This window comes from Marmota marmota, unplaced genomic scaffold (genome assembly GCF_001458135.2).
Source record: "Marmota marmota marmota unplaced genomic scaffold, marMar, whole genome shotgun sequence".
NCBI classification, from domain to species: Eukaryota; Metazoa; Chordata; class Mammalia; order Rodentia; family Sciuridae; genus Marmota; species Marmota marmota.
In genome coordinates, this window is record NW_026000005.1 from 35,599,191 (window position 1) to 35,623,026 (window position 23,836).

General features: G+C 53.3%; 1 protein-coding gene across 1 annotated transcript in view; it reads left to right on the top strand.

The window, feature by feature from the left end:
- The window catches only part of Pnkd (PNKD metallo-beta-lactamase domain containing), a 65,971-nt gene extending 42,521 nt beyond the window's left edge, over positions 1-23,450 (top strand). The window contains exons 3-10 of the mRNA XM_048808990.1: positions 18,274-18,389; positions 18,517-18,629; positions 18,826-19,010; positions 19,400-19,492; positions 19,792-19,955; positions 20,817-20,903; positions 21,674-21,789; positions 22,015-23,450. Coding sequence (XP_048664947.1) covers positions 18,274-18,389; positions 18,517-18,629; positions 18,826-19,010; positions 19,400-19,492; positions 19,792-19,955; positions 20,817-20,903; positions 21,674-21,789; positions 22,015-22,188 — 1,048 coding nt within the window. The 3' untranslated portion in view covers positions 22,189-23,450. The remainder of the gene's footprint in view (positions 1-18,273; positions 18,390-18,516; positions 18,630-18,825; positions 19,011-19,399; positions 19,493-19,791; positions 19,956-20,816; positions 20,904-21,673; positions 21,790-22,014) is intronic.
- Positions 23,451-23,836: the final 386 nt, after the last annotated feature.

Sequence of the window (23,836 nt, forward strand, 5' to 3'; positions counted from 1 at the left end):
GCGCGCCCGGAGCCCGGCCCCCCATCCGCAGCTTCCCGGCGTGGGGCCGGGGCTCGGCCGTCGCCTAGCAACGCCCAGCCACGCCCCCGGCGGCCGCCGGCGCCTGCCCCTAGCATGGTCTGGGCCGGCTGGCCTGCGCCTGGGCTGTGGGCGGCCGGCTGCGGGCTGCTGCTCCTCGCCGTAGTTCTGCTCCTGAGTCCCGCAGCTGCCGGGTGCGGCGGGGCCTCCGCGGCCTGCTCATGACGCGCAGCCAGCGGCTGCTCTTCCGAATCGGGTTAGTGCCCGGGCTTGGGCCGTTGCGGGTTCGGGAAGGCGGGAGCGCTGGGAGAGGGGACGTGGAGGCGGGACTGGGGTGCTTGGGGATTAGGACCGGGCTTGGGCTAGACGGTCCCGGGGTAAGAGCGGAGGGATCGGGAAATGGGATGGAGAAGCCTATGAGTTTGCAGCGACTGAGGAAGGACAGGAGTTGGAGGGCTAGAGAATTGGGACCGGCTGAGGAGGTCGAGGGAGCCAGGGAGCCGGTGTGAGAGGGCAGCTGGGAAAATGCTCCAGATAAGAAGCTGGAGACCAGGGAGCTGGGAAGTGGGGATCTTGCAGGGGCCTCGGGCCGGGAGACGGGATTTGTCATTGGAGGGCAGGAGACGTTGGCTCAGCTGGCAGGTGCAAGAGAGAAGGAAAGCCCCAGACCAAATAACTGGCACTGAAACCGCCCCTCCCTACACGTATCCCTGCCCCATCACCCAACTCCCCACCATTCCAGATAGGTTCTTTTGTCCCAAGCAGGAGTCCCAACCATACAGATCAATCTGTCCCTTTTCTCCTACCCCGGACCCTGGAGGCCCCCCGGCTGGCTGAGAAATCTGACTGGACTAACAGCCTGATTGTTGAAGGCTCATTGACCTCCAGTGGCTCTGTCCCCAGCATACCCTTCCCTCCCCTCCCCCTGCCCTGCTTTCCCTGATCAAGGCAAGAGCAGTGACCAGTGCTGTCTGCCCAGAGACAGGGAGACAGGGGAAGGAGCCAGAAAAACACAGGCTTCTGAGGGCTCCCTGGCCCCCTACTTCCAGTGGGACCATGGGGCAGAAACTCAAGCCCCAGTTTAAGGACAGTGATTTTGGGGGATGAGAATTGTGGGAGCCCTGGCTAAAGGCCAGGTTTCTGAGAAGGCCAAGTCCTGGGAATTTCCTGAGGTTCAGAGAAGGCATTGTGCAATTCATCCCTCCTCCCCCACCTCCCCAGATTCCCTCCCCAGGCTTCAGGCCTAGGCATTCACTAGCATTCAGAGAAATAGAAATAGAAAGGCCTAGTGGGACGAAAAAGAATACTGGGGATGAAGGAAATCTTGTACATGACTTTTGGGATACTTGTGTTGCCATTATACCAAACATTGATCACATTGTAGGTAATGCTCCAACCAAGTTGCCATTGCTCATTATTTTAATGCTATTTCCCATTGCAGATAGCATTAAAATAATGACATTTTGAATATATTAATATCTTAATATTTATGAGGGGTGTTTTTGTTTTGGTTTTGGTTTTGGTGCTGCGGATTGAGCCCAGGGCCTCATGTATGCTAAGCATGTCCTCTACCACTGAGCTACATCCTTTGGAACAAAATTTTTTTAAAAAATGTATTTTAAAAAATTTCTGGGAATTTGACAGCTATCTTTGAGAAGAGAGTTTGAAATCTATTTCCAGCTTCCAAACTTGGTAAATTTGGTTGAGTTCAGTGGTGCTCACCTGTGATCCCAACAACTCAGGAGGCTGAGGTAGGAGAATCACAAGTTCAAGGCCAGTCTCAGCAACTTAACAAGGCCCTGTCTCAAATTTAAAAATGAAAAGGGTTGGGGATATAACTCAGTGGTAGATTGTCCTGGGTTCAATCCCCAGTACAAAAAAAAAAAAAAAAAGTTTATCATACAAATGGCCCAGGGAAATGGAAAGTAGGAATGTCCATGAGGAACTAGAATTAAAATTGCTGAGATCAGAACGTCCAAGATCGTTCTATCAAAATTGTGAGGTTTTGGGTATGCCTAGAACTTGAGATCCAGAAATTTCCAAATTCCTGAACTTCAAGTTCTCAGAGATCTTCTTCAGAATTCATTATTTCTATGGGCTTTCCTTTGTCTGGATTTCAAGATTGCCTGGAATTAACTTCCCAAATTGGCAGAGCAGAAGGGTGTGCCTGGAGTCAGAATTCCAGACCCTATGCTCTGAGGTCTGAGAAACAATTGGTCCAGTCCCCTGGGGGGCAGACCAATGGCTGCTGGAGAGGTGAGCCTAGCAGGAAACCCACCGAGAATGTGTAGGCGTAGTAGTTGGTGCTGTGGGCGCCTCCAGGCCCACAGGAAGGATGGGGAGGGAGGGGAAAGCACATGGGCACCTGGCTGGGAGGACCACAAATGGAGGATTGGGTGGGGTGCTGGAAAGTAGACCCTGGGAAATCCTAAACAATGGCCGGGAAAGAGGCTGTTTATATCATTAATAATGATACAGAAGTGGCATTTGTCAACTTTATAAAAGGCTTTCCTCAAACACAATCACTGGTCTTTTGGAATGGGAATAACTGGGCACAGTTGAGGTAGGCAAAACTGAGGTTAGACACATGCATTTGGGGCTCTGTGGGGGCTAGGAGGGTATACAGTAGCTAAGCACACAGCATGTCACCAGACAAATCAGCTCTTGAATCCTGGTTTTGTTGTGCAGTGGCCATGTGACCTTGGGCAGACAACCTTTCTGTGCCGTTTGCATCTGTAAAATGGGGATGGCGAGAGTGCCAGCCTCATAGGGCTTCTCTGAAGATGAAATGGAATTTCACGTGTAGGTGCCCAGGGCCTGGCTCAGAGTAGATCCTCAGGAAATGTGGGTAATTGCTGTAGCCTGGGATGGGCAGGAGGGAGGGTACCTGGCGTGACCAGCTCCTTCTGGAGCTTCCTTATATCCCTCCACTAGTGTCTGTCTACCTACCACCCGCCGGGAAGGGCCACATCCCTCCATTCGTTAACACCTCACTGCCCTGGGCAGAGACTAGGATCACAGACAGGAGCAGGATGTGGCCTCAGTGCTCCTGGGTGGGGGAAAGGTGCACTTGAACAAATGCAAACAGATATCCAAACTGGTGCGGGGAGGGGCACCCCAGGAGCTGGAATCCGGAGGAGGGGACTTTTGCATGTGTGCCCCTGCTTCATGCCACAGTTTCCCTCTTGCCCCTTTGCCTTCTTGGGGATAGCTGAGAGGATTTTGCAGAACAAGGCCCTGAGGAGAGCCTCTGTCTGCTGAGGGAGGTCAGTGGGGCATAGGCGAGGCTCATGCAGTGGCCTGCAGAGTTGATGGTAGATAGCAGCAGCCTTTGGGAGTGGACAACCCTAGCTGGCCAAGCCCCTCGCCCCCTCATTCCTGTGCATCAGGGATCCTTCCTGGCCACCCCCCACACACCTGAATAAAACCAGCTGTCCCCAGGGTGAACCTTACTTGCACCACTTCTGTAAGAGGAAGCCCTTTATCGTGGCCAGTGGGGCCCATTGTCTTGATGCTGAGGGTGGCAGGAGTCCTGATGGGAGTGAAGGACCATCTACCCTGCTCTGCTCATGGCCTGAATAAAAGCCAGCTGAAGGCAAGGCGCTGGGCCGTCTGCGACAGCCTGTCAGGAAAGGGGAGGGGGAGAGGGTTCTTTTCCTTTCTTCAGGCCTTTGGGACCTGGAGAAGTCACCTGCCACCTAGACCATGGCAGCCCCTTGGCTTCCCTGCTCTCCCTATGGCACACCCTCCCCTACTGCCCAGCAGGTATCCCGTTCCCAAACCACAGAGCACAGCTGCTAACCTCCACGCAGGTCTTTGTAGCCCTCAGCATCCAACCCCAGACCTGCCCAAGTCCCCTTCCCCAGGACTCTTCCTGTACTCCTGTCTGACCTGTCAGTACTTCTGTCCTCCCCTGCGTCTCTGTGGGTCAAGTTTTATTGCATCATCCAAGATTTGTCTTCACAATGCATCAAAATTTGAACTTCTCCCCACCCTGCTTCTCCTTGCACCTGGCCTCCCATTGCTGTCTCTGCCCTCCAGCCCCTCAGTGTCCTCAGTGTGGTGACTAGAATGAAACTGTTCTGATTTAAGTTGGAAGCATGCTGTTCCTTTGCTCAGACCCTTCAGCCTTCAGTCTCTCTTACAAAGAACGAGTCCATTCAAAGAATGACAGCCAGGTGCAGTGGTGTGCACCTGTAAACACAGCAGTTTGGGAGGCTGAGGCAGGAGGATCTCAAGTTTGAGACCAGCTTCAGCAACTTAGTGAGGCCCCAAGCAATTTAGTGAGAACCTATCTCAAAATAGAAAAATAAAAAATAAAAAGAGTTGGGGATGTGGCACCCCTGGGTTCAATCCCCAGTACAAAAAAAAAAAAAAAAAAGTTTATCATACAAATGGCCCAGGGAAATGGAAAGTAGGAATGTCCATGAGGAACTAGAATTAAAATTGCTGAGATCAGAACGTCCAAGATCGTTCTATCAAAATTGTGAGGTTTTGGGTATGCCTAGAACTTGAGATCCAGAAATTTCCAAATTCCTGAACTTCAAGTTCTCAGAGATCTTCTTCAGAATTCATTATTTCTATGGGCTTTCCTTTGTCTGGATTTCAAGATTGCCTGGAATTAACTTCCCAAATTGGCAGAGCAGAAGGGTGTGCCTGGAGTCAGAATTCCAGACCCTATGCTCTGAGGTCTGAGAAACAATTGGTCCAGTCCCCTGGGGGGCAGACCAATGGCTGCTGGAGAGGTGAGCCTAGCAGGAAACCCACCGAGAATGTGTAGGCGTAGTAGTTGGTGCTGTGGGCGCCTCCAGGCCCACAGGAAGGATGGGGAGGGAGGGGAAAGCACATGGGCACCTGGCTGGGAGGACCACAAATGGAGGATTGGGTGGGGTGCTGGAAAGTAGACCCTGGGAAATCCTAAACAATGGCCGGGAAAGAGGCTGTTTATATCATTAATAATGATACAGAAGTGGCATTTGTCAACTTTATAAAAGGCTTTCCTCAAACACAATCACTGGTCTTTTGGAATGGGAATAACTGGGCACAGTTGAGGTAGGCAAAACTGAGGTTAGACACATGCATTTGGGGCTCTGTGGGGGCTAGGAGGGTATACAGTAGCTAAGCACACAGCATGTCACCAGACAAATCAGCTCTTGAATCCTGGTTTTGTTGTGCAGTGGCCATGTGACCTTGGGCAGACAACCTTTCTGTGCCGTTTGCATCTGTAAAATGGGGATGGCGAGAGTGCCAGCCTCATAGGGCTTCTCTGAAGATGAAATGGAATTTCACGTGTAGGTGCCCAGGGCCTGGCTCAGAGTAGATCCTCAGGAAATGTGGGTAATTGCTGTAGCCTGGGATGGGCAGGAGGGAGGGTACCTGGCGTGACCAGCTCCTTCTGGAGCTTCCTTATATCCCTCCACTAGTGTCTGTCTACCTACCACCCGCCGGGAAGGGCCACATCCCTCCATTCGTTAACACCTCACTGCCCTGGGCAGAGACTAGGATCACAGACAGGAGCAGGATGTGGCCTCAGTGCTCCTGGGTGGGGGAAAGGTGCACTTGAACAAATGCAAACAGATATCCAAACTGGTGCGGGGAGGGGCACCCCAGGAGCTGGAATCCGGAGGAGGGGACTTTTGCATGTGTGCCCCTGCTTCATGCCACAGTTTCCCTCTTGCCCCTTTGCCTTCTTGGGGATAGCTGAGAGGATTTTGCAGAACAAGGCCCTGAGGAGAGCCTCTGTCTGCTGAGGGAGGTCAGTGGGGCATAGGCGAGGCTCATGCAGTGGCCTGCAGAGTTGATGGTAGATAGCAGCAGCCTTTGGGAGTGGACAACCCTAGCTGGCCAAGCCCCTCGCCCCCTCATTCCTGTGCATCAGGGATCCTTCCTGGCCACCCCCCACACACCTGAATAAAACCAGCTGTCCCCAGGGTGAACCTTACTTGCACCACTTCTGTAAGAGGAAGCCCTTTATCGTGGCCAGTGGGGCCCATTGTCTTGATGCTGAGGGTGGCAGGAGTCCTGATGGGAGTGAAGGACCATCTACCCTGCTCTGCTCATGGCCTGAATAAAAGCCAGCTGAAGGCAAGGCGCTGGGCCGTCTGCGACAGCCTGTCAGGAAAGGGGAGGGGGAGAGGGTTCTTTTCCTTTCTTCAGGCCTTTGGGACCTGGAGAAGTCACCTGCCACCTAGACCATGGCAGCCCCTTGGCTTCCCTGCTCTCCCTATGGCACACCCTCCCCTACTGCCCAGCAGGTATCCCGTTCCCAAACCACAGAGCACAGCTGCTAACCTCCACGCAGGTCTTTGTAGCCCTCAGCATCCAACCCCAGACCTGCCCAAGTCCCCTTCCCCAGGACTCTTCCTGTACTCCTGTCTGACCTGTCAGTACTTCTGTCCTCCCCTGCGTCTCTGTGGGTCAAGTTTTATTGCATCATCCAAGATTTGTCTTCACAATGCATCAAAATTTGAACTTCTCCCCACCCTGCTTCTCCTTGCACCTGGCCTCCCATTGCTGTCTCTGCCCTCCAGCCCCTCAGTGTCCTCAGTGTGGTGACTAGAATGAAACTGTTCTGATTTAAGTTGGAAGCATGCTGTTCCTTTGCTCAGACCCTTCAGCCTTCAGTCTCTCTTACAAAGAACGAGTCCATTCAAAGAATGACAGCCAGGTGCAGTGGTGTGCACCTGTAAACACAGCAGTTTGGGAGGCTGAGGCAGGAGGATCTCAAGTTTGAGACCAGCTTCAGCAACTTAGTGAGGCCCCAAGCAATTTAGTGAGAACCTATCTCAAAATAGAAAAATAAAAAATAAAAAGAGTTGGGGATGTGGCACCCCTGGGTTCAATCCCCAGTAAAAAAAAAAAAAAAAACAATGACTTCAATATTCTCTGCCCCTTTTTACCCGACATGTAAACAGCAATGTCCCGCCTCTGCACACTCCATTCTCTCTGCCCTGCTTCAGTCTCTACAGGACCTGTCCCCACTTGACATGCTATACATTGACTTGTCTATTTGTTTATTGTTTTTCTCCTCCAACCAGAATATGGCCACACAAGGAAAGAAACTTTCTTCACTACCGTGTCCCAGCCTTCAGAGAAATGCCTGGCTCATGTTGGCCCTTGTTAGATGTTTCTGAATTTACAAACTGGTTTGGCCCAGGTGCCATCTCCTCCAGGGCGCCAGCCCAGCCTCCTCAGTCCAAATTCATCTCTGCCTCCATACTGGACCCTGCCACCCTCTTTCCTCTTACAGATTCAGTGCACCTTCTTGCCCGTTCTGGGGTCGACTCTAGTTCCCACAGGCCTGGCTCAGGGAATGGTTGAATCAAGAGCCTAGGGTCAGGATGAGGAAGAGAAGGGGAAGGCCAAAGTTAACCCACCCCACGCCCAAACAAACAAAACCCAGAGCCCCGGCTGGGCAAGTGGCCTAGGAGTACAGGCAAGGAGACTGGCCCAGGCCCCCAGCCAGCACGAGGCTCAGTGGAGGGTCCTCCAGCTCTTACTGTGCCTCCTGTCAGGTCTAAGAGCCCTGAGCGCCACTCCTTCCCCTTCTGTGAAAGATGACTGTCCTCTGGAGAGGGCTGCAAAGTCTAAGGAAGAGCTGTCCCAGGATGGCAGGAAATGCAGTCCTGTGCTTTGACCCCGTATGTATGGTCCTCTCTGGGCAGAGAAGTGACACCCCCACCCAGGCAATCTGGCAGCTTCAGGAGAACCTCACCCCCTAGGCATCCTTAGCCGGCTCAGGTTCTTGTTCCTGAGTTTTGAGAAAGCTAAAAACAGGGAGCTGCTGTCTATTGCAAAGAGACCTCTGAACAGGCCCTGACTCCAACAGAGCCCTGTGTCCCGGTGGCCCTCCAGGTCCCTCAGCACTCAGATGGCCATTTCAAGTTTTTTTTTTTTTTTTTAATATATCTTTTTCTAACTTTTTTTTTTTTTTAATGTGGTGCTGAGGATCAAACCCAGTGCCTCACATGTGCTAGGCAAATGCTCTACTACTGAGCTGCAATCCTGGCCTGCCATTCCAAGTTCAGTGTCATTAAGAGTGTCCTGTTGCAAGCTAGGCATGACAGCACATGCCTGTAATCCCAGTGCCTCAGGAGGCTAAGGCAAGAGGATCAGAAGTTCAGGCCCAGCCTCTGCAACTTAAGAGAGGCCTCAGCAACTTAATGAGACTCTGTCTAGAATAAAAACCAAAAGGGAGTGTGGATATAGCTCAATGGTAGATCTCCCCTGGGTTCAATCCCAAGGAAGGAAGGAGAGAAAGGAAAGAAGGAAGGAAGAAAAGAAAGCCCTGTCCCTGGTCACATGCAAAGCTTGGGCAAGCTGGGTCCTGGCCAGAAGCACCCTTGACCCGAGGCCTCACCAGCCTGGGCTTAGTTGTTGGGTCACAGTGGAATCAGGGACCCACTAAGGCCAGGAGCCACTTAGAAAGTACTGGAGGGGCTGGGTTTGGCGGCGCATGTCTGTAATCCCAGCGGCTCAGGAGGCTGAAGCAGGAGGATAGTAAGTTTAAAGCCAGCCTCAGCAATTTAGTGAGGCCCTAAGCAACTCAGTGAGACCCTGTCTCAAAATAAAATACAAAAAACAAAGGGCTGGGAAATGTGGCTCAGTGGTTGAGTGCCCCAGGGTTCAAACTCCTTACAAAAAAAAAGTACGGGCGGGGCTGGGGGGGGCGGCGGGGACACCCTGTCAGTAGGGACTTTTCAGGTCATTCTGTTGGGTACAGACCCCTTTATGCTCATCCCCTCCTGGCCTTTGCCATCCGAGGCTGATGCCCAGATGGCACAAGGGCCTGAGGGAGGAGGAGGAAGAAGAAGAGTTCCATTGTGTGTTTTCTGTGTTCCAGAGGGAGGGGTAGGAGGGCTCTGACTCACTGTCCCCAGCTGTCCCACACAGCATCCCATAGGCTGGAAGCTCAGCCTCGGACACCAGAGGCCATGCTTTGGCTCAGTGAGGTCAGGAGGTGTCTGTGACCCGACACTGCAGGGCTGGTGCTCTGTAGGGAGGCCGCTGGGCAGCTGCAGTTCACCCAGGGCCACTGCTCCCTGCTTCAGCCCTGCCCTCTCTGCAGAGTGATTTTTCTTTGTCTCCCACCTGGGTTCCAGAGGACCAATTAGGAAACTTTTGTTTTAAGTGAGGTGATGGTGGGTAGTTCCGGGCAGAACTGCTGAATCAGAATTCAAGAAAGGAGGAGGGACAAGAGAAATAGAGAAAAATCAGAGTCAGTCTCTCTCTCTCTCTCTCTCTCTCTCTCTCTCTCTCTCTCTCTCTCTCTCCAGAACTGGGGATTGAGCTCAGAAACACTCTCCTTCAGAGCTATGTTCCCAGCCCTTTATTGCATTTGGATACAGGGTCTTGCTAAGTTGCCCAGGCTGCCTCCTACTTGTGATCCTCCTGCTTCAGCCTCTTGAGTCGCTGGGATTGTAGGTGTTCACCACTGTGCAGCTCAGACAACCTTCCTGTTTAGCCTGCACCCCAGATCATTCAGGTGCAGTTGGCCAGGGCCTTCCTTTGAGAAGCTCTGTCCTGGATCTCAGCTTGCTAACCCTACTTGGGAAACCGTGGCAGAGTATGAACCCACCTCTGGTTCCCAGGGTTGTCAATGTCACCTTGTGAGTTATGTGCAATTTATGGGGACACTCAGATTAACAAAAAGGGAAGCTGAGGCTGGGGAGTGAGTGAGTCTTGCCTTTTGCATCCAGCAATAGAAGAACAGAAGCTATGTACCTGGTAATGACTCAAGAAACCAGAGGCCAGCTGAGCTTGGTGGGGCACCCCTGTAACCCCAGCAATTCGGAAGGCTGAGGTAGGAGGATTGCTAGTTCAAAGCAGCTTTAGCAAAAGCGAGGTGCTAAGCAACTCAGTGAGACCCTGTGTCTATATAAAATACAAAATAGGGCTGGGGATGGGGCTCAGTGGTTAAGTGCCCCTACATTCAATCCCTGGTACCAAAACAAAGAAATAAAAAACAACAAGGTCTTAATAACCTAGTGGGGCCCTAAGCAACTTAGTAAGATCCTGTCTCAAAAATAAATAAATAAATAAATAAAAATGCTTGAGGATGTGGCTCAGTGGTTAAGCACACTTGGAGTCAATCCCTGGTACAAGGGGGAAAAAAAGAAAGAAAGAAATCAGGGGCCAGGGTCTAGGATGGGGCTCAGTGGCAGAGCTCTTGCACAAGACCCCGGGATCAATCCGAACACTGTAGAATAAAAGCGGCATTGCAGCCACGTCGGGTGGGGTGGGCCACAGGCCATACATAGCTTCTTCTCAGGGACTCCTCCACCACCACATTTTTTCCACTGGGCTTTGTTCCTTTTTTCCTAAATTCTCTCCTCTATCTGGCTCACAGTGGGACCCACAGAACCATCAGCCCCGCCAGCCGTCCAGGATCAGGAATCCCAGAGCCTGGATTCAGAAGGGCCCTTCATAAGTCCTGGGTCAGGGTCTTATCCTGAGACCCCTGGGGTCCCTGTTCCTCTGCAGTTGTGTGCAGAACGCTGCCTGGGTAGCAAGTTAGCCCAGAGAAAAGATTCAGAGTGCTGTCCAAGCTCTGGAGGTCCCAGAGGCCAAATTCTGCCCTGTGTGTCCAGGTCACTGTAACCACCCTGACATATCATTTTTCTCAGAAAAGGCCCTCAGAGGAGTTGGAGTGGCCCTGAAATAGTTCAGAACCACTCTTCTCATCCTACCCCCTCATTTGGGGTTTGGGGAGGAATTGAGTGCCCGAGTGGACTCCCAATCAAGATGCCAGGAGTGAACCTCTGCCTGCAGTCATTATGTGGTATCAAGCGAGCCCCTTTCCCCTCTCTGGGCTCCATTTCCTCATCTGTAAAATGGGAGGACCACAGTACCTGCCTCAGTCCTGTTTTGAGGGTGACCTGCCTGAGGTCAGGGGTGGGAAGCACGTGACTCAGGGTGTGCCCACAGGCGGAGGCAAGAAAGCTGCTAATTGTTATTAAAGGTGAGGCAATGAGCTCCAGAGGGGACCTGTGACCTGAGCTGGGCAGAACAGGGGCTGGGGGAGCCCCGCTGCAGACTCCAGCTTCCTCCTTCCCCTTCCTGGCCTGGAGGCCCTGGCTGCAGACCACACGGCAGAGGAAGTTGGGATTTTGTGTCCCAGTGACACAAACCCCACCCCTGCCCTTGGGTCTGGGTGACCTGCTTGGCAGAGCACCCTGCTCACCCAGGTCTGTGGAGGCAGCAGGGAGAGGGAGGGACATGGGAAGCAGGTGGGAGGAGGGGGAGACGGGTGGAGAGGACTTAATTGGGCAAGACGCCTCCCCTGGGCTTCCCGGGATCCAGCAGCCTGGTGTCCCTTGGGATCTACTTTTTGGCCTCTGTCACGGCACCATCCACAGGCCAGGCCCTCTCCTGGCCTCGCCTACTCACCAGCTAAACGTTATTGATGCCAAGGGCTGAGCTGGGAGATCCAGCAGGATTGCCAGGATCCCTGAGAAGCCACAGGAGGTGCAGGTGGGAGTCTGCCCACCCTGGGCCGGGCACTGACCAGGGCGCCTGGGTGGAAGCCATAGGCATGGCCTCTGCCTCAAGGACCCAGGGGGGGTGTGGGAGGGCCGCATGCCCCAAATGGAGCAGAGAAAAGAGGTTTTCTGCTGGCCTCATCAAGGGCCACTTCTCTGAGGAGACAGGTGTGAGCAGAGCCTGAAACACAGTTAATAGAGAAGGCCCTGAGGGTGAGCAGGAGGGCATGGCAGGCAGGGACAGGGGCGGGGCTGCCAGAGCAAAGGCAGGGAGCCATGGGGTGGTTTTGAGATTTTAAAGAGTTAGTCCCTCATTCAAAAAAGGCTAGATACTAGAGCAAGCCTCTGTCCCGTCCCCCAGTTTAAGAAATAAACCCGGCTGGACTTCGATAGCCCCTGTCGCCCTGCTTACTTTACCACCTACATCTGTATCCCAAAATGGTAGCGCTGTGGTTTCTGCATGTGTTGGCATTTTTAATAAATGTCGTCAGCTGTCTTCTCAGCAACCCCTCTTTTAGCTTAATGGTATATGTCGAGTCTTGAGCGTGTGGAGACCCGTTATGCTAGATGGTTTGTTTTGCTGGCCGTGTAGGTTTCCAGTGAGTATGTCACACTTGTTTATATATTTGCTGATGGGCATTTGGGGAGTTTCCACCTTCCCACTCTGGGAGTGCAAGGCTGTCATTAAACAGATCAGGAGACACAGATTTCAGGGCTCACAACAGGGCCGCCCCTCCCCCTGAGCCAGCTCTGGTTCAGGCCCTGAGTCACCCCCACCTGGATGACTCAGCATCTCTGATCACCCACTGTCGCTGCCTGCAGGTGCAGCAAGCCAGGGAGGGCTCAGAAAGGGAAGTCAGACCATGGCTTCTCTGCCTTAACCTGGCAGCAACTCCTCTCCAACCATGGCCTGACCTCTGCCTGCCTCTCAGATCTCTGTCCTCCCAGCCCTGCCGAGAGACTGAAGCCCCCCAGAAACTCCTAGAACATACCATATACTCCCTCCTGCCCAGGCCTTGATACCACGCTGCCCAGAACAGTGCCCACTGCAGGGTCCGACTCTCAATTTCCAGCTTCCTTATCACCTCTGAGAGAAGAGGTCTTCCCTGGCCACCCTGCCCACAGTCAGGCCTCTTCCCTTAGGTCCCTCTCCTCCTTCCCCAGCTCGAATTAACCGATACTTTGCTGACGTGTGCATTTTCTGGTTTGGCCTCTGTGGCTCTTCCTGTCACTACTGCACAAGCTCCCGGAGGCCAGAGCCATGGATCTTGTCTTCTGCTCTCCCCTCTGTGTCCCACAGTGCAGTAACTGTTTGCTGAGTCAAACAAGCAAAAGAGAGGGACCTGGTTTCCCCAGTCCCTTAGTACATGGTCCCTGCCTCACAGTCTTGCTCTTTGTTGGGCGACAAAACCAAAGCCCGCATGTAAGCATCCAATAAGGCAGGGAAGGACATTTCTCAGTCCCTCCCAGCAGACGACCCTGTGCTAGCAGCTGTGTGGCTGAATTTAGGAAGGAAGTGGCAGTTGCTCAACCCCTCCCACCCTGACGGAGCCTTGCCTGTTATCTTGCTCTATGCCACTTAGTCTCTTCGCAGTCCCAAGTGTGGCTTGCCATTCTGTGGATGAGGAACCTTAACTACAAGACCCACAGCCTGCCAAGGGCACAGAGCTGGTGTAGGGAGAAAACGAAGACAGAACAGGCCTCGACATGGCGCAAGGTGGTGTCGGGTACAGAGGAAAGGTGCTTGTCTCATTGAACTTTTTAACTTTTCATTTTGAAATAATTTCAGAATTGTCAAAATAGCACAAAGAATTCCTATATACCCCTTGCCCAACATCTTTCATAATCACCGTACAATTATCAAAACCAACAAATTAGCATCAACACAAGATTGTTAATTACTCTCAGAACTTATTCAAATTCTGCCAACTGACTCCCTAATATTCTTTTTTCTGGTCTAGAATTCAATCCAGCTTCCTGAGTAGCATTTAGTCTCCTAGTTTTCAGTCTGTCTGTCATGATGTTGACATGTTTGTCTGAGGTTTTCTTATGAATAAATTATGGCTATGTATTTTTGGCATGAGTACCGCAAAGAGAAGTCATGCCCTCCTTGGCATCATATTGAGAAGCAAATGATGTCTGTATATCTGTATACTGTGACTGCTGTGGTTTTTTTTTTTTTTTTTCTTTGCAGGGCCGGAGATGGAACCCAGGGCCTTACCTATGTAGGCAAATGCTCTGCCCTTGAGCTACACCCCCAGGCCTGAGGTTAACTTTGATCTTGGTTTCAGGTGGAGTCAGCCAGGTTTCTCCCCTGCTGACTAATTAGAATCTTGTGGAGGAGATACTCGCAGGCTATGCAAATTTGCTCCTTCCCAGGTACTTGGCTGACTGCCCCCCACAGCGCCCAGGTGTAGACTGCTCTCCTGTGCTAGAGCTCTCAGTGTTGTCTGTGTGTTGAGCCTCGGTGAGCGAGGGAGGCTGAGGGCCAGGGAAGGCTTCTTGAGGGAGGAGAGGGCAGCACAGGCAAGGGACCTGCCCAGGAGGAAGCAAGGAGGCTGTGCCCTCCTTCTTTCCCATTCCCTCAGGCTCCGCACCTGCAGGGTCCTGCACAACCTCCGGCTGCAGGCCACTGTGGGGCCTGTCCTCAGGCAGCTGACAGCTGCCTGAGCTCACCCTTCCTCCAGCTTGGGACCTTCAGGGACAGTTCAACCCCCCAGTTCCTGCTCTAGCAGAGAGGGGCAGCAGCCACATCTGTCCACTCACCACCTCTCTCCAGCGTGCGTGTGTGTGCGCACACACACACACACACACATACACTGCCACGCCTGGGTAAATTTGTTGAGAGAATGAAGAAGAAGGTTGCCCTCTTCTCAGGATGGTAGAAATGGCTGACACCTGTGTCTCCCACTCGCTTCAACCTCCTATCCTCTACCCTCTCCAAGAGTATTCAAGTGATCAGAGGGACACTTTGGCAACCTTAATGTGTCTTTTTTATTTCTTAATATATCTTTCAGTTTATATATTTCTTTCTTTCTTTGCCTCCCCCCCTTCTCTCCCCTCGTGTCTCTCTCTCTCTCTCTCTCTCTCTCTCTGTAGTGGGGATTGAAACCAGGTGATACATGTGCTCTACCACATCCCCCTCAGCCCTTTATTTTATTTTGCAACAGGGTCTCTCACTGAGTTGCCCAGGCTGGCCTCCTCCTGCCTCAGCCTCCCCAGCTCCTGGGGGTTACAGGCATGCACTATCACTCCTGGCTTTATTTTTCATTTATTTTTAAGTCCATTTTCTATCTTTTGTATTTGTGTTTTCAAGTAGTAATTTTTATGCTGGTTGATTAAAAAAGGAAAGTAAAACCAATCTGAGTATTCAACAATAAAGTTTTTGGATTTGTTTTTAATTTTTGTTTGGGGAGGATCTTATTTCTGAACCACAGGATTCTTTTAGAGTTTCTCACTTACTCTGGCTCTCTGGCTCTCTCCAAAAGTATTTCATGTTCACTACCAGATAGGAAGAAAATCCAGCCAGGTGCCGGGCTGCACCCCTGCAATCCCAGAGATTCAGGAGGCTGTGGCAGGAGGATCACAAGTTCGAGACCAGCCTGGGCAACTTAGGGAGACCCTGTCTCAAATTTTTAAAAAGGGTGGAGGTGGTACTGGATTAGTCATTCAGTGGTAGAGCACCCCCAGGTTCTGTCCCTGGTACCACAAAACAACGGTAACCACAAAAACACAAACAAAATCTATTAAGGATCCACTGGTATTTTCACTGAGAGCCACTCTCAACGACTCAGTGCCTTTTCAATGGAGATGTACACAAATATTTTCTCATTTTTTCTAAAAAAAAAAAAAAAAAAACCTCCATGTGCTGTTTATAATTAATTCCTGCCATCTGTTTTCTGTTGTGCTCACTCAGCTATTTTAGCAGCACAACACAGAAAGAATAGCCTGTCCCCAGCAGCGGGTGGCCGGAGGGGCTGGTTGCACTTCCCCTTCCTCTGCTCCTGAGTGCCCGCAGACTGCACAGCCTACCCCGGACTTCTTGACGCATCCCCTCCTCAGAGAGGCCTAACTTCTTTAGGAAAGTGTGTCTAACGTGGCAGTTCCTCCGTGATCCTTTCCCTGGTTTTAGTTTATCATCTTTACTTGTTGACTGTCCTATTTCTCCTGCCAGAACATAAGCTTCAAGTGGCTGGTGACTTTGCCCTGGGCGGTGACTTTGCCCTGCACCCTGTGCACACAGGGTCTGCCTGGCCAATAGCCAGGGCTCAATAAATATTGCTGAAGACACAGAAGCATGAGCGGCTGAAACTGACTCAGAAATAAAGCCAAAATAAAGGACTTATTTTTTAAAATGGCCTTATGACCCATAAAAGACCACAAAGCCCCCTCAGTGTACCAATTACCAGTCGACCCAAGTGCAGGGGTGTGGGGGGCAGGGAGGATACTGATTAAACTTCAGCTGAACCATTATTTCCAAATTGTCATGGAGGCCTGCTTGCTTCTGCCAAACTGCAGACAAATCAGCTAGTTCTTCTCTGGGGGCCTGAAGAGAGGCTCTCCCGCTCAGTGTGCCCCCCACAACACACACCAGAAATCCTGGAGAGGTTTGGGGTCTGTCCTCCATCCTGACTCACTCTTCTGCCTCAGGCTTCAACAGCCAGAGCGCCTTCCTGTTTTCTGACTAGATTGACATACAGCCCCATGCAGACTGCCCCTGACCCCATCCCCAGCCAACTTAAAAGTTTCCCTTCCCTGAAAGAACTGGCTACATAATTTGTAAACCTAGCCTAAAGTGAAATCTTTTTTTTTTTTTTTTTTTTTTTTTTTTTTTTTTTTTTTTTTATTTATTTATTTTTTTAGTTCTCGGCGGACACAACATCTTTGTTTGTATGTGGTGCTGAGGATCGAACCCGGGCCGCACGCATGACAGGCGAGCGCGCTACCACTTGAGCCACAGCCCCAGCCCCTAAAGTGAAATCTTGATCCTCTTGTTTAAAAAGCAGGGACAAAGTGCCATTAAAGGTACTAAAATGTAGAGCCAGGCATGGTGGCACACACCTGTAATTCCAGGGAATCAGGAAGCTGAGGCAGGAGCATCCCAAGTTCAAGTTGCTTAGGGCCTAGACTCAACAACTTAGCAAGGCCCCATCTCAAAAATTTTTTAAAAAAGATCTGGAGTGTAGCTCAGTGATAAAGTATCCCTGCGTTCAATCTCCAGTATTACCCAAATCAATGACAAGTCAAAAGTATGATCATAAAAGAAAAGAAACACTTCATTTTTGATAACTTTTAAATTATTATTTCTACCAGTACTAACAACTTACTGAAAATTAAGGAAGGACTGAATGAAAGAGGACAGATTGGTCATCTCATCTTTCCCTCCCCTTCTCTGTCATCATCTGCATCATAAATGCACTGATGAGTTAGGAAGTCACAGAGTAGGAGAGGTTGCTGGAGGGTTCTTTGGTCATTCACGTTCCTTGGAACACAGTTGTCTGTGCATTTGAAACAAATCCTAGTTTCACTGATAGCTTGACCTCTGGGGTCAGCCAGCATCCCCAGCCCTCAGTCACAGATGTGCACTTACCTGTGGTCACTCCGGGTCTTCTTGAATTTCCATGCGTAGGGATCCCCCAGAATTCTGTGCTCACGAGCATTTCTAATACAGTATGTGTGTGGTAGAGTGGAGTGGAGCCTATGAATACCACCGTGTGTTCCTCCTCTGCTCAGGTGCATGCTCCATTGTCGCCTCAGACTCTACTCACAAGATGCAAGTTCAAAGATAAATTTATTAATAATTTCAAGATGTGCCAAGAGCTGTGGCACACACCTGTAATCCTAGTGACTCAGGAGGCTAAAGCAGGAGGATCATGAATTCAAAGCCAACCTCAGCAACTTAGCAAGGCCCTAAGCAATTTAGTGAGACCCTGTCTCTAAATAAAATATAAAAAGGACTGGGGATGTGGCTCAGTGGTTAAGCACCCCTGGGTTCAATACCCGGTACCCTCCCCGCCAAAAAAATAATTTCAAGATGGTAACAGCAGAGCATTAAATTGAATGGAGCCTGTCTTAGAATGGGCCCTCCTAACTGCATAGGCCGCACACCTGTGAAGCCACCTCTGTATCCTGACATTTTGTGTTTGGAAGACTGTCACCATGGTCCTCTCTGTGGACTTTTCCCAATGAGCCCAGGACGGCTTGGAATGATGATGGGGATTGGGTCATCCGGCCTCACCTCTGGATGCTTCCACTACCGAGCAATCAAATAGAACTTTCTAGTTTCCCCAAACAAGCCCTGCTGTCTGCTGCCTCTGGGCCTCTGTTTCCTCTGCCCCAGTGTGTCTCAAAGTTGTTGCCGGACCAGCAACAACATGGAAGTTTCTGGGTCTCAGCGCAGACCTTCTGAAGGTGGAAACTGGGGTTGGGCCCGGGGATCTGCCCCTTCACAGGTCCTGGGGGGATTGCCATGCCTGCCTGGCTCCACCAGCCCCGCTCCTCCTGAGCTGCTTGTCCTCCCTCAAGGCCACCTCCTAACTCCTCTCCCCCACTTAGTTGGGGGTCAGCTGTAGATTCAACCCGCAGTACCCCTGGTAGCTGCAAGCTCCTGGTGTCTGTCCCATGCTCCCTCTTGCCCCGAGTGCTGACAGGGCACACAGTAGGCCAGCAATGTGTGCTGATGGAATCGCCTAGCTGAGGAGCCGAGCTGTGGGGCGGCAGGCATGACAAGGGGACCCTGGGGAGTCAGGGCTGACCCCTGCCATCCGCCCTCCAGGTACAGCCTGTACACCCGCACCTGGCTGGGGTACCTCTTCTACAGACAGCAGCTGCGCAGGGCCCGGAATCGCTACCCCAAAGGCCACTCCAAAACCCAGCCCCGCCTCTTCAACGGTGAGCTCCGGCTGCCCCTGGCCGGCATCCTCAGGGGTGGGGACACACTCCCTGCACCCTCCCCTTCACTCCCCGGAACTACTGGGCTCCCCACCCACAGCCTATCTCTGTCTGTGTGTGCCCCCAGGAGTGAAGGTGCTTCCCATCCCCGTCCTCTCGGACAACTACAGCTACCTCATCATAGACACCCAGGCCGGGCTGGCTGTGGCTGTGGACCCCTCAGACCCTCGAGCTGTGCAGGTGAGGCGGACACAGGGAGCACTTGGGGTCGCCCTTGGAGGTCGACTTCTTCCCTTGCTAGAAAGGGATGACCCTGGTCCCTCCACCTGCGATGTGCGACCCCTCCATGTGGAGGTGTGTGTGCAGGCCTGAGAGCACTGACCTCCACAGCATGGGGGAGGGCGGGTGCCCTGGCAGGACTGGAAGGAGGGGGCAGGACTGGGGGGGAAGGGGCGCAGTACTGGGGNGGGTCAGAACCAGGCCCAGAGAGGACCAGAGCTGGTGGCAGAAAGTCAGCACAGTTACCCAGCACAGCAGGGGTGGAGTTAAGGGGCTGCTCTCCCACCACCATCTTAAAAGGCAGGACAGTCTCTCATCCTCCATTCTGAGGCCATGGAGTAGGTATGTGACTGGGCACCAGCAAACCTTGTGATCTCTTCCATCAAAGCAAACAAGTCCAGTAGGGGAATACACTGCATAAAGGACCAATGGTTATGAACATTTAAGTGGCAGGTGGCACAGGGCATAGGGGATGGGAGGCACTAGGCAGGCTGTGACCAGATCTACTTGTGAGAATTCGAGGATGATTACTAGAGCTGAGAGGAGCCAGAAAGGTCAGTCAGCATTGGCCAGGCTGAGCTCTTTGGGGGTGGGGGGGTGCCAGGTAGCGGGGACGGTGGGAGTGGCAGTGACATTCTGGACAGGAAAACAGCTTGAACAAAGGCCTGGGGATGCTTTGGATAAAAAGGAGGCCCAGGGACAGTTGGCTGCCCATCTCTACTGTCCTACAGGGACCACAGTGGAGGGAACCGTGACCTCAGCCGTCGGCACCGGGACTGTCGGGTGTACGGGAGCCCTCAGGACGGCATCCCCTACCTCACCCAGTAAGTCCCTGGCCCAGGTTGAGAGGGCCTGGCAGAGGGCATTAGCTAGATCTTTGTTGGCATCCTTGCTGGCTCTTAGCAGATCCAAGCCCAGGTAAGGATTGGCACTCCCTGCCCTCCAGCTAGCCCAGCTATGGCCCCCAAAAGAGGAAGGGGAAAGGTTTGGATCTGACCCTGGGCACTAGGTGCTTTTTCCCTGACATGGAAGCCCACCCCCTGCAAATCGCCCAGACCCCTGGGCCTGTGGAGGGAGTGGGAATCAGCTCTAGTTCCCTCTCTCCCCATTGCTTTGCCTCCAGCCCTTTGTGTCATCAAGATGTGGTCAGTGTGGGACGGCTCCAGATCCGGGCCCTGGCCACTCCTGGCCACACACAAGGCCATCTGGTCTACCTGCTGGATGGGGAGCCCTACAAGGGACCCTCCTGCCTCTTCTCAGGGGACCTGCTCTTCCTCTCTGGCTGTGGTGAGTTTCCCCGAAAGAGGAGAGAGTGGAGAGAAGTTGGGACAGAGACAGGACAGCTGTAGTCCATATCACACATGAAAGTATTGGTTACAACGTGTATGTTGCTTTTGTGTCACGCAATTTTTTTGGTTTGTTTTTTCTTGGTACTGGTACCCATGGGCACTTTGCCACTGAGCTATATCCCCAGCCCTTTTTATTTTGAGACAGGGTCTGCCTAAGTTGCCTTGGCTGGCCTTGAACTTATCACCCTCCTGCTTCAGCCTCCCTAGTCGCTAGGATTACTTACAAGCACCATTGCACCTGGCACCCAGTTGTTTTTTATATCCTCCAGACTTTCCACGGGGGATGGACAGGCCTTCCACAGGGGATGGACAGAAGAGAAGATCCTGCACCTGAGCAAAGACCTCAAGGGGCACTTATTATCACTGGGTGGGGCCTGGCTCTCTGAACAGTGACTAGAGGGATTAGGTTGTGGAAAGCTGAGGACCCCTAAGTGAGGGGAGATCTATAGACAGGTGGCAATCCCATGTCTTAGGCTGCAGAGTCCCAAAGGGCAGCCAGGCAAAGAAGCCCCCCATGGAAAAGAGCAGCCCCCCACCTCCCCAGCTTTGGCCTCAGGAGGGAGGCCAACCTGAAGGTTCTGCAGCCCCCTCCCTCCAGATGCCACTGTGTGCATGGAGCCTGGCCTTGGGCAGGGTGACTGACAGGCCCAGTTCTCAGTGGGAAGAGGGAGCTAAATTCCTGGAGGTGGGTGGGAGGGGCGTGGCTGAAGGACTGGTGGCTGGCCAGAGCTTCCAAGTTGGTCCCCAGCCCTCTTCAAGTACCATATCCTGTGTCATCCTGTGCCCTTGACCCCACCAGGACGGACCTTTGAGGGTACCGCAGAGACCATGCTGAGCTCGCTGGACACTGTGCTGGGGCTGGGCGATGACACCCTCCTGTGGCCTGGTGAGGCACCTTTCCCCTTCTCTCTAGCCCCACACTGGTCCTGGCACCAGGGTGCTCCACCCCTTCAGTCCCCTGGAGCTGGAGCCAACCCAGCTTCTGGCCCAGGGACAAAGGGTTCTGCGTCCAGGGGTGGGGCAGGCTCCGCCTCCCTTCTTCAGGAGTGCAGTCCTGGCTCCTTAAGGTTCTGCTTGTCACACCGCCATCCCCACCAGCCAGCCCTTGGCCTTGGGAGCCCTGCAGGACCCAGAGCATTTCAAGGAGATGTCTAATTGTTCATAGCCAGAGTCCAGAAAAGTTAGTAAACGCATCCCGCATGTATCCATTGCCTTGTATTTTTATAAAAACATTCGTAAGTATTAATTCTCAGAACATAGATTCATTCATTTGACGGTACTTAATGTGCACCTGACATGAACCAAGCTCTGTTCTAGGCACTGGGACCCCAATGGTGACATCGGTGTCCTGTGGCATTAGTGTTTTCTCTACTTGCCAAACTAGAAAACTCTGGCTCATTGACTGAGGTTACATGCTGGGCAGTGGCAGAGTGTCCTCCCAGCTCCAAGCCTAGTGGTGTGTGTCTCACCGCCCCCCAGCCTCTGCCTCTTGCTCCTGACTGACTTGTGCCCACAGCTGGGAAAGCAGGCCCCGCGGGTGGGTTTCCTGGAAGCCCCGCCTTCCTCCCTGGTTGTTGGGTAACCATAGGCCTGGGGACAGGGAGGACTTTTTCTGGCCACACCACTGATCTGCCTCATGCCTCATGGCTCTGCCAGGTCACGAGTATGCAGAGGAGAACCTGGGCTTCGCTGGCGTGGTGGAGCCCGAGAACCTGGCCCGGGAGAGGAAGATGCAGTGGGTGCAGAGACAGCGGATGGAGCGCAGGAGCACGGTGCGGAGCTCGGGAGCCCTTGGGACGGTAGCCCAGGGGACGGCGTGGGCACTCAGCCCATCCTGAGCCTGATACTGAGACGGGGCTGGGGACACCTCCGCAGAGCTCTGGCCTGTCCAGTCAGAACTCTTGGACCCCAGGATGGGTGGGGGCTGGGGCAGCCTTCCTTTGTTGGGTCCCTTTTCCAGCCTCTGTCCATCCAGCCTGGTGCCTCTCACCCTACAGTGCCCGTCCACCCTGGGAGAGGAGCGCTCCTACAACCCATTCCTGAGGACCCACTGCCTGGCACTGCAGGAGGCTCTGGGGCCAGGCCCGGGCCCCACAGCAGACGAGGGCTGCTCCCGGGCCCAGCTCCTAGAGGAGCTCCGAAGGCTAAAGGACACGCACAAGAGCAAGTGATGCCCCCAGTCCACCCCAGCCAGCCTCCCTGCAGTGGGGAGGCTGCCCGTCACCTGCACATCACTGTCCTCCTCATGGCTACCACCACCACCTCCACCTGCGCCCCCAGTGGGCATCGTCCCCTCCCCACTGGTCGCGGGGAGGGGAAGGGCAAGGTGATGAGATCAAGAGTGGCCAAAGGCTGGGAGACCCCACAGAGTGAGGCTGGTCATCAAGGGTGACAAGAAAGGAAGGACGTTGGAACATCTCCAGACCCTGCTTACTAGGAGGTCCCTCTCTGTTCCTGCACTCCTGGGCCAGCAGGGAAATGTGGAGGCTACTGTCAGCCCCTTCCCCAGGAGGCCTGGCTTTCACTGTAGCCCCAGACTAGGGCGGCAGGAACCATGACCAGGCTAAGTCCATCTTCTGCCTTTGCCCCATCAAGATTGAGGGACAGACTCTTCCCAGTAAAATGGTGTCAGGTATGGTGCCTTGGGAAAGTGATCACTGCAAGGCTACCTGCTCTGGGTCACTAGGCCTCTGCCCCTCCTCCCAGCCTCTCACCCACCCTCCCTTGCCAAGGCCTTTGCAGGCAGAGCCATTCCAGAACCCCAAGGGCCTGGAAGTCTGTCTCTAATCTCAGCTTCCGTGGGCCCCCGGCAGCCTAGAAGCAGGAGGGTCCTGGTTGCCAAGGAAACCTCTGCCTTAGGCTGAGGAGACCCCAGATGCTGAGATGCAGAGCCTGACCGCCTGGCCAGCCACAGCTCCCTACATATCTGGCCTGGGCCTGTCTGCTGGCCTCTGCCCCTGCCGTGGGCCCCAAGGGCTTCCCAGAGGAGAGAGAGCCACGGTCTGCCTCTGACCAGTGCAGTTCCCTCCTTTTGGCCCTTGCTCTTGGGAATTTCTGCCTGCCTTCTTCTATCTAACTTAATCTCCCTTGCCGTATCCTCAACCCCTCTCCTCTTTTGAGTTCGTAAGGATTTGGTTTGGGGCCCTGACATTCATCTTGGCAGTTTGCCAAGAACTTCCATTCCCGTGATTCCCACTGGCCCCTTGGCCCCTCCCTGGCAGGGAGGAGGGCTCTGCAGCAGAATGCAGACGTGTGGGAGCCGTGGAGGCCTCCAGGGCCCTGGGCTGGGCCCTCACCCTCTGCTCCCCGCTCCTCTAGCTCTGCTTCTCCTCTAGTCTCGGGTCCAGGTCCCTTTGGGGCCTAGAGAGGCACCCTGTGGTCCTCCAGCAGGCGTACCTGGGGTCAGCCAGGAGCCTTCTCTTCGAGTGTCAAAGCCTTGCCTCGGGCTCTCCTCACCGCTCAAGACCTTGAGATGCCCCCTACCCTCTCTTTCCCCTCCCCATCGGGCCTCCCTGCCCTCTGCAGCCACAGCCCCTGGAACAACTCTAGCAATACCACCAGACTGGTTAGCAGTCTGCGCCCGAGACACAGTTTCATGCCTCTGTGCCTTCGCTCACGCTGTTTCTTTGAACCGGAATGCCTTCCCCCACTCCCCTGCCTCAGCTGCCTGGCAAACACCTGTTCATCTCCCCCAGAGCCCCCCCCCCCCGCAAGGCACCCCATGCTCCTCCCTCCCCAGGCTACCTCTCGCACTTTGTCAAATGCTTCTCTCTCTCTCTCACTCACACATCATAACAAACTCACACACACACACAATCT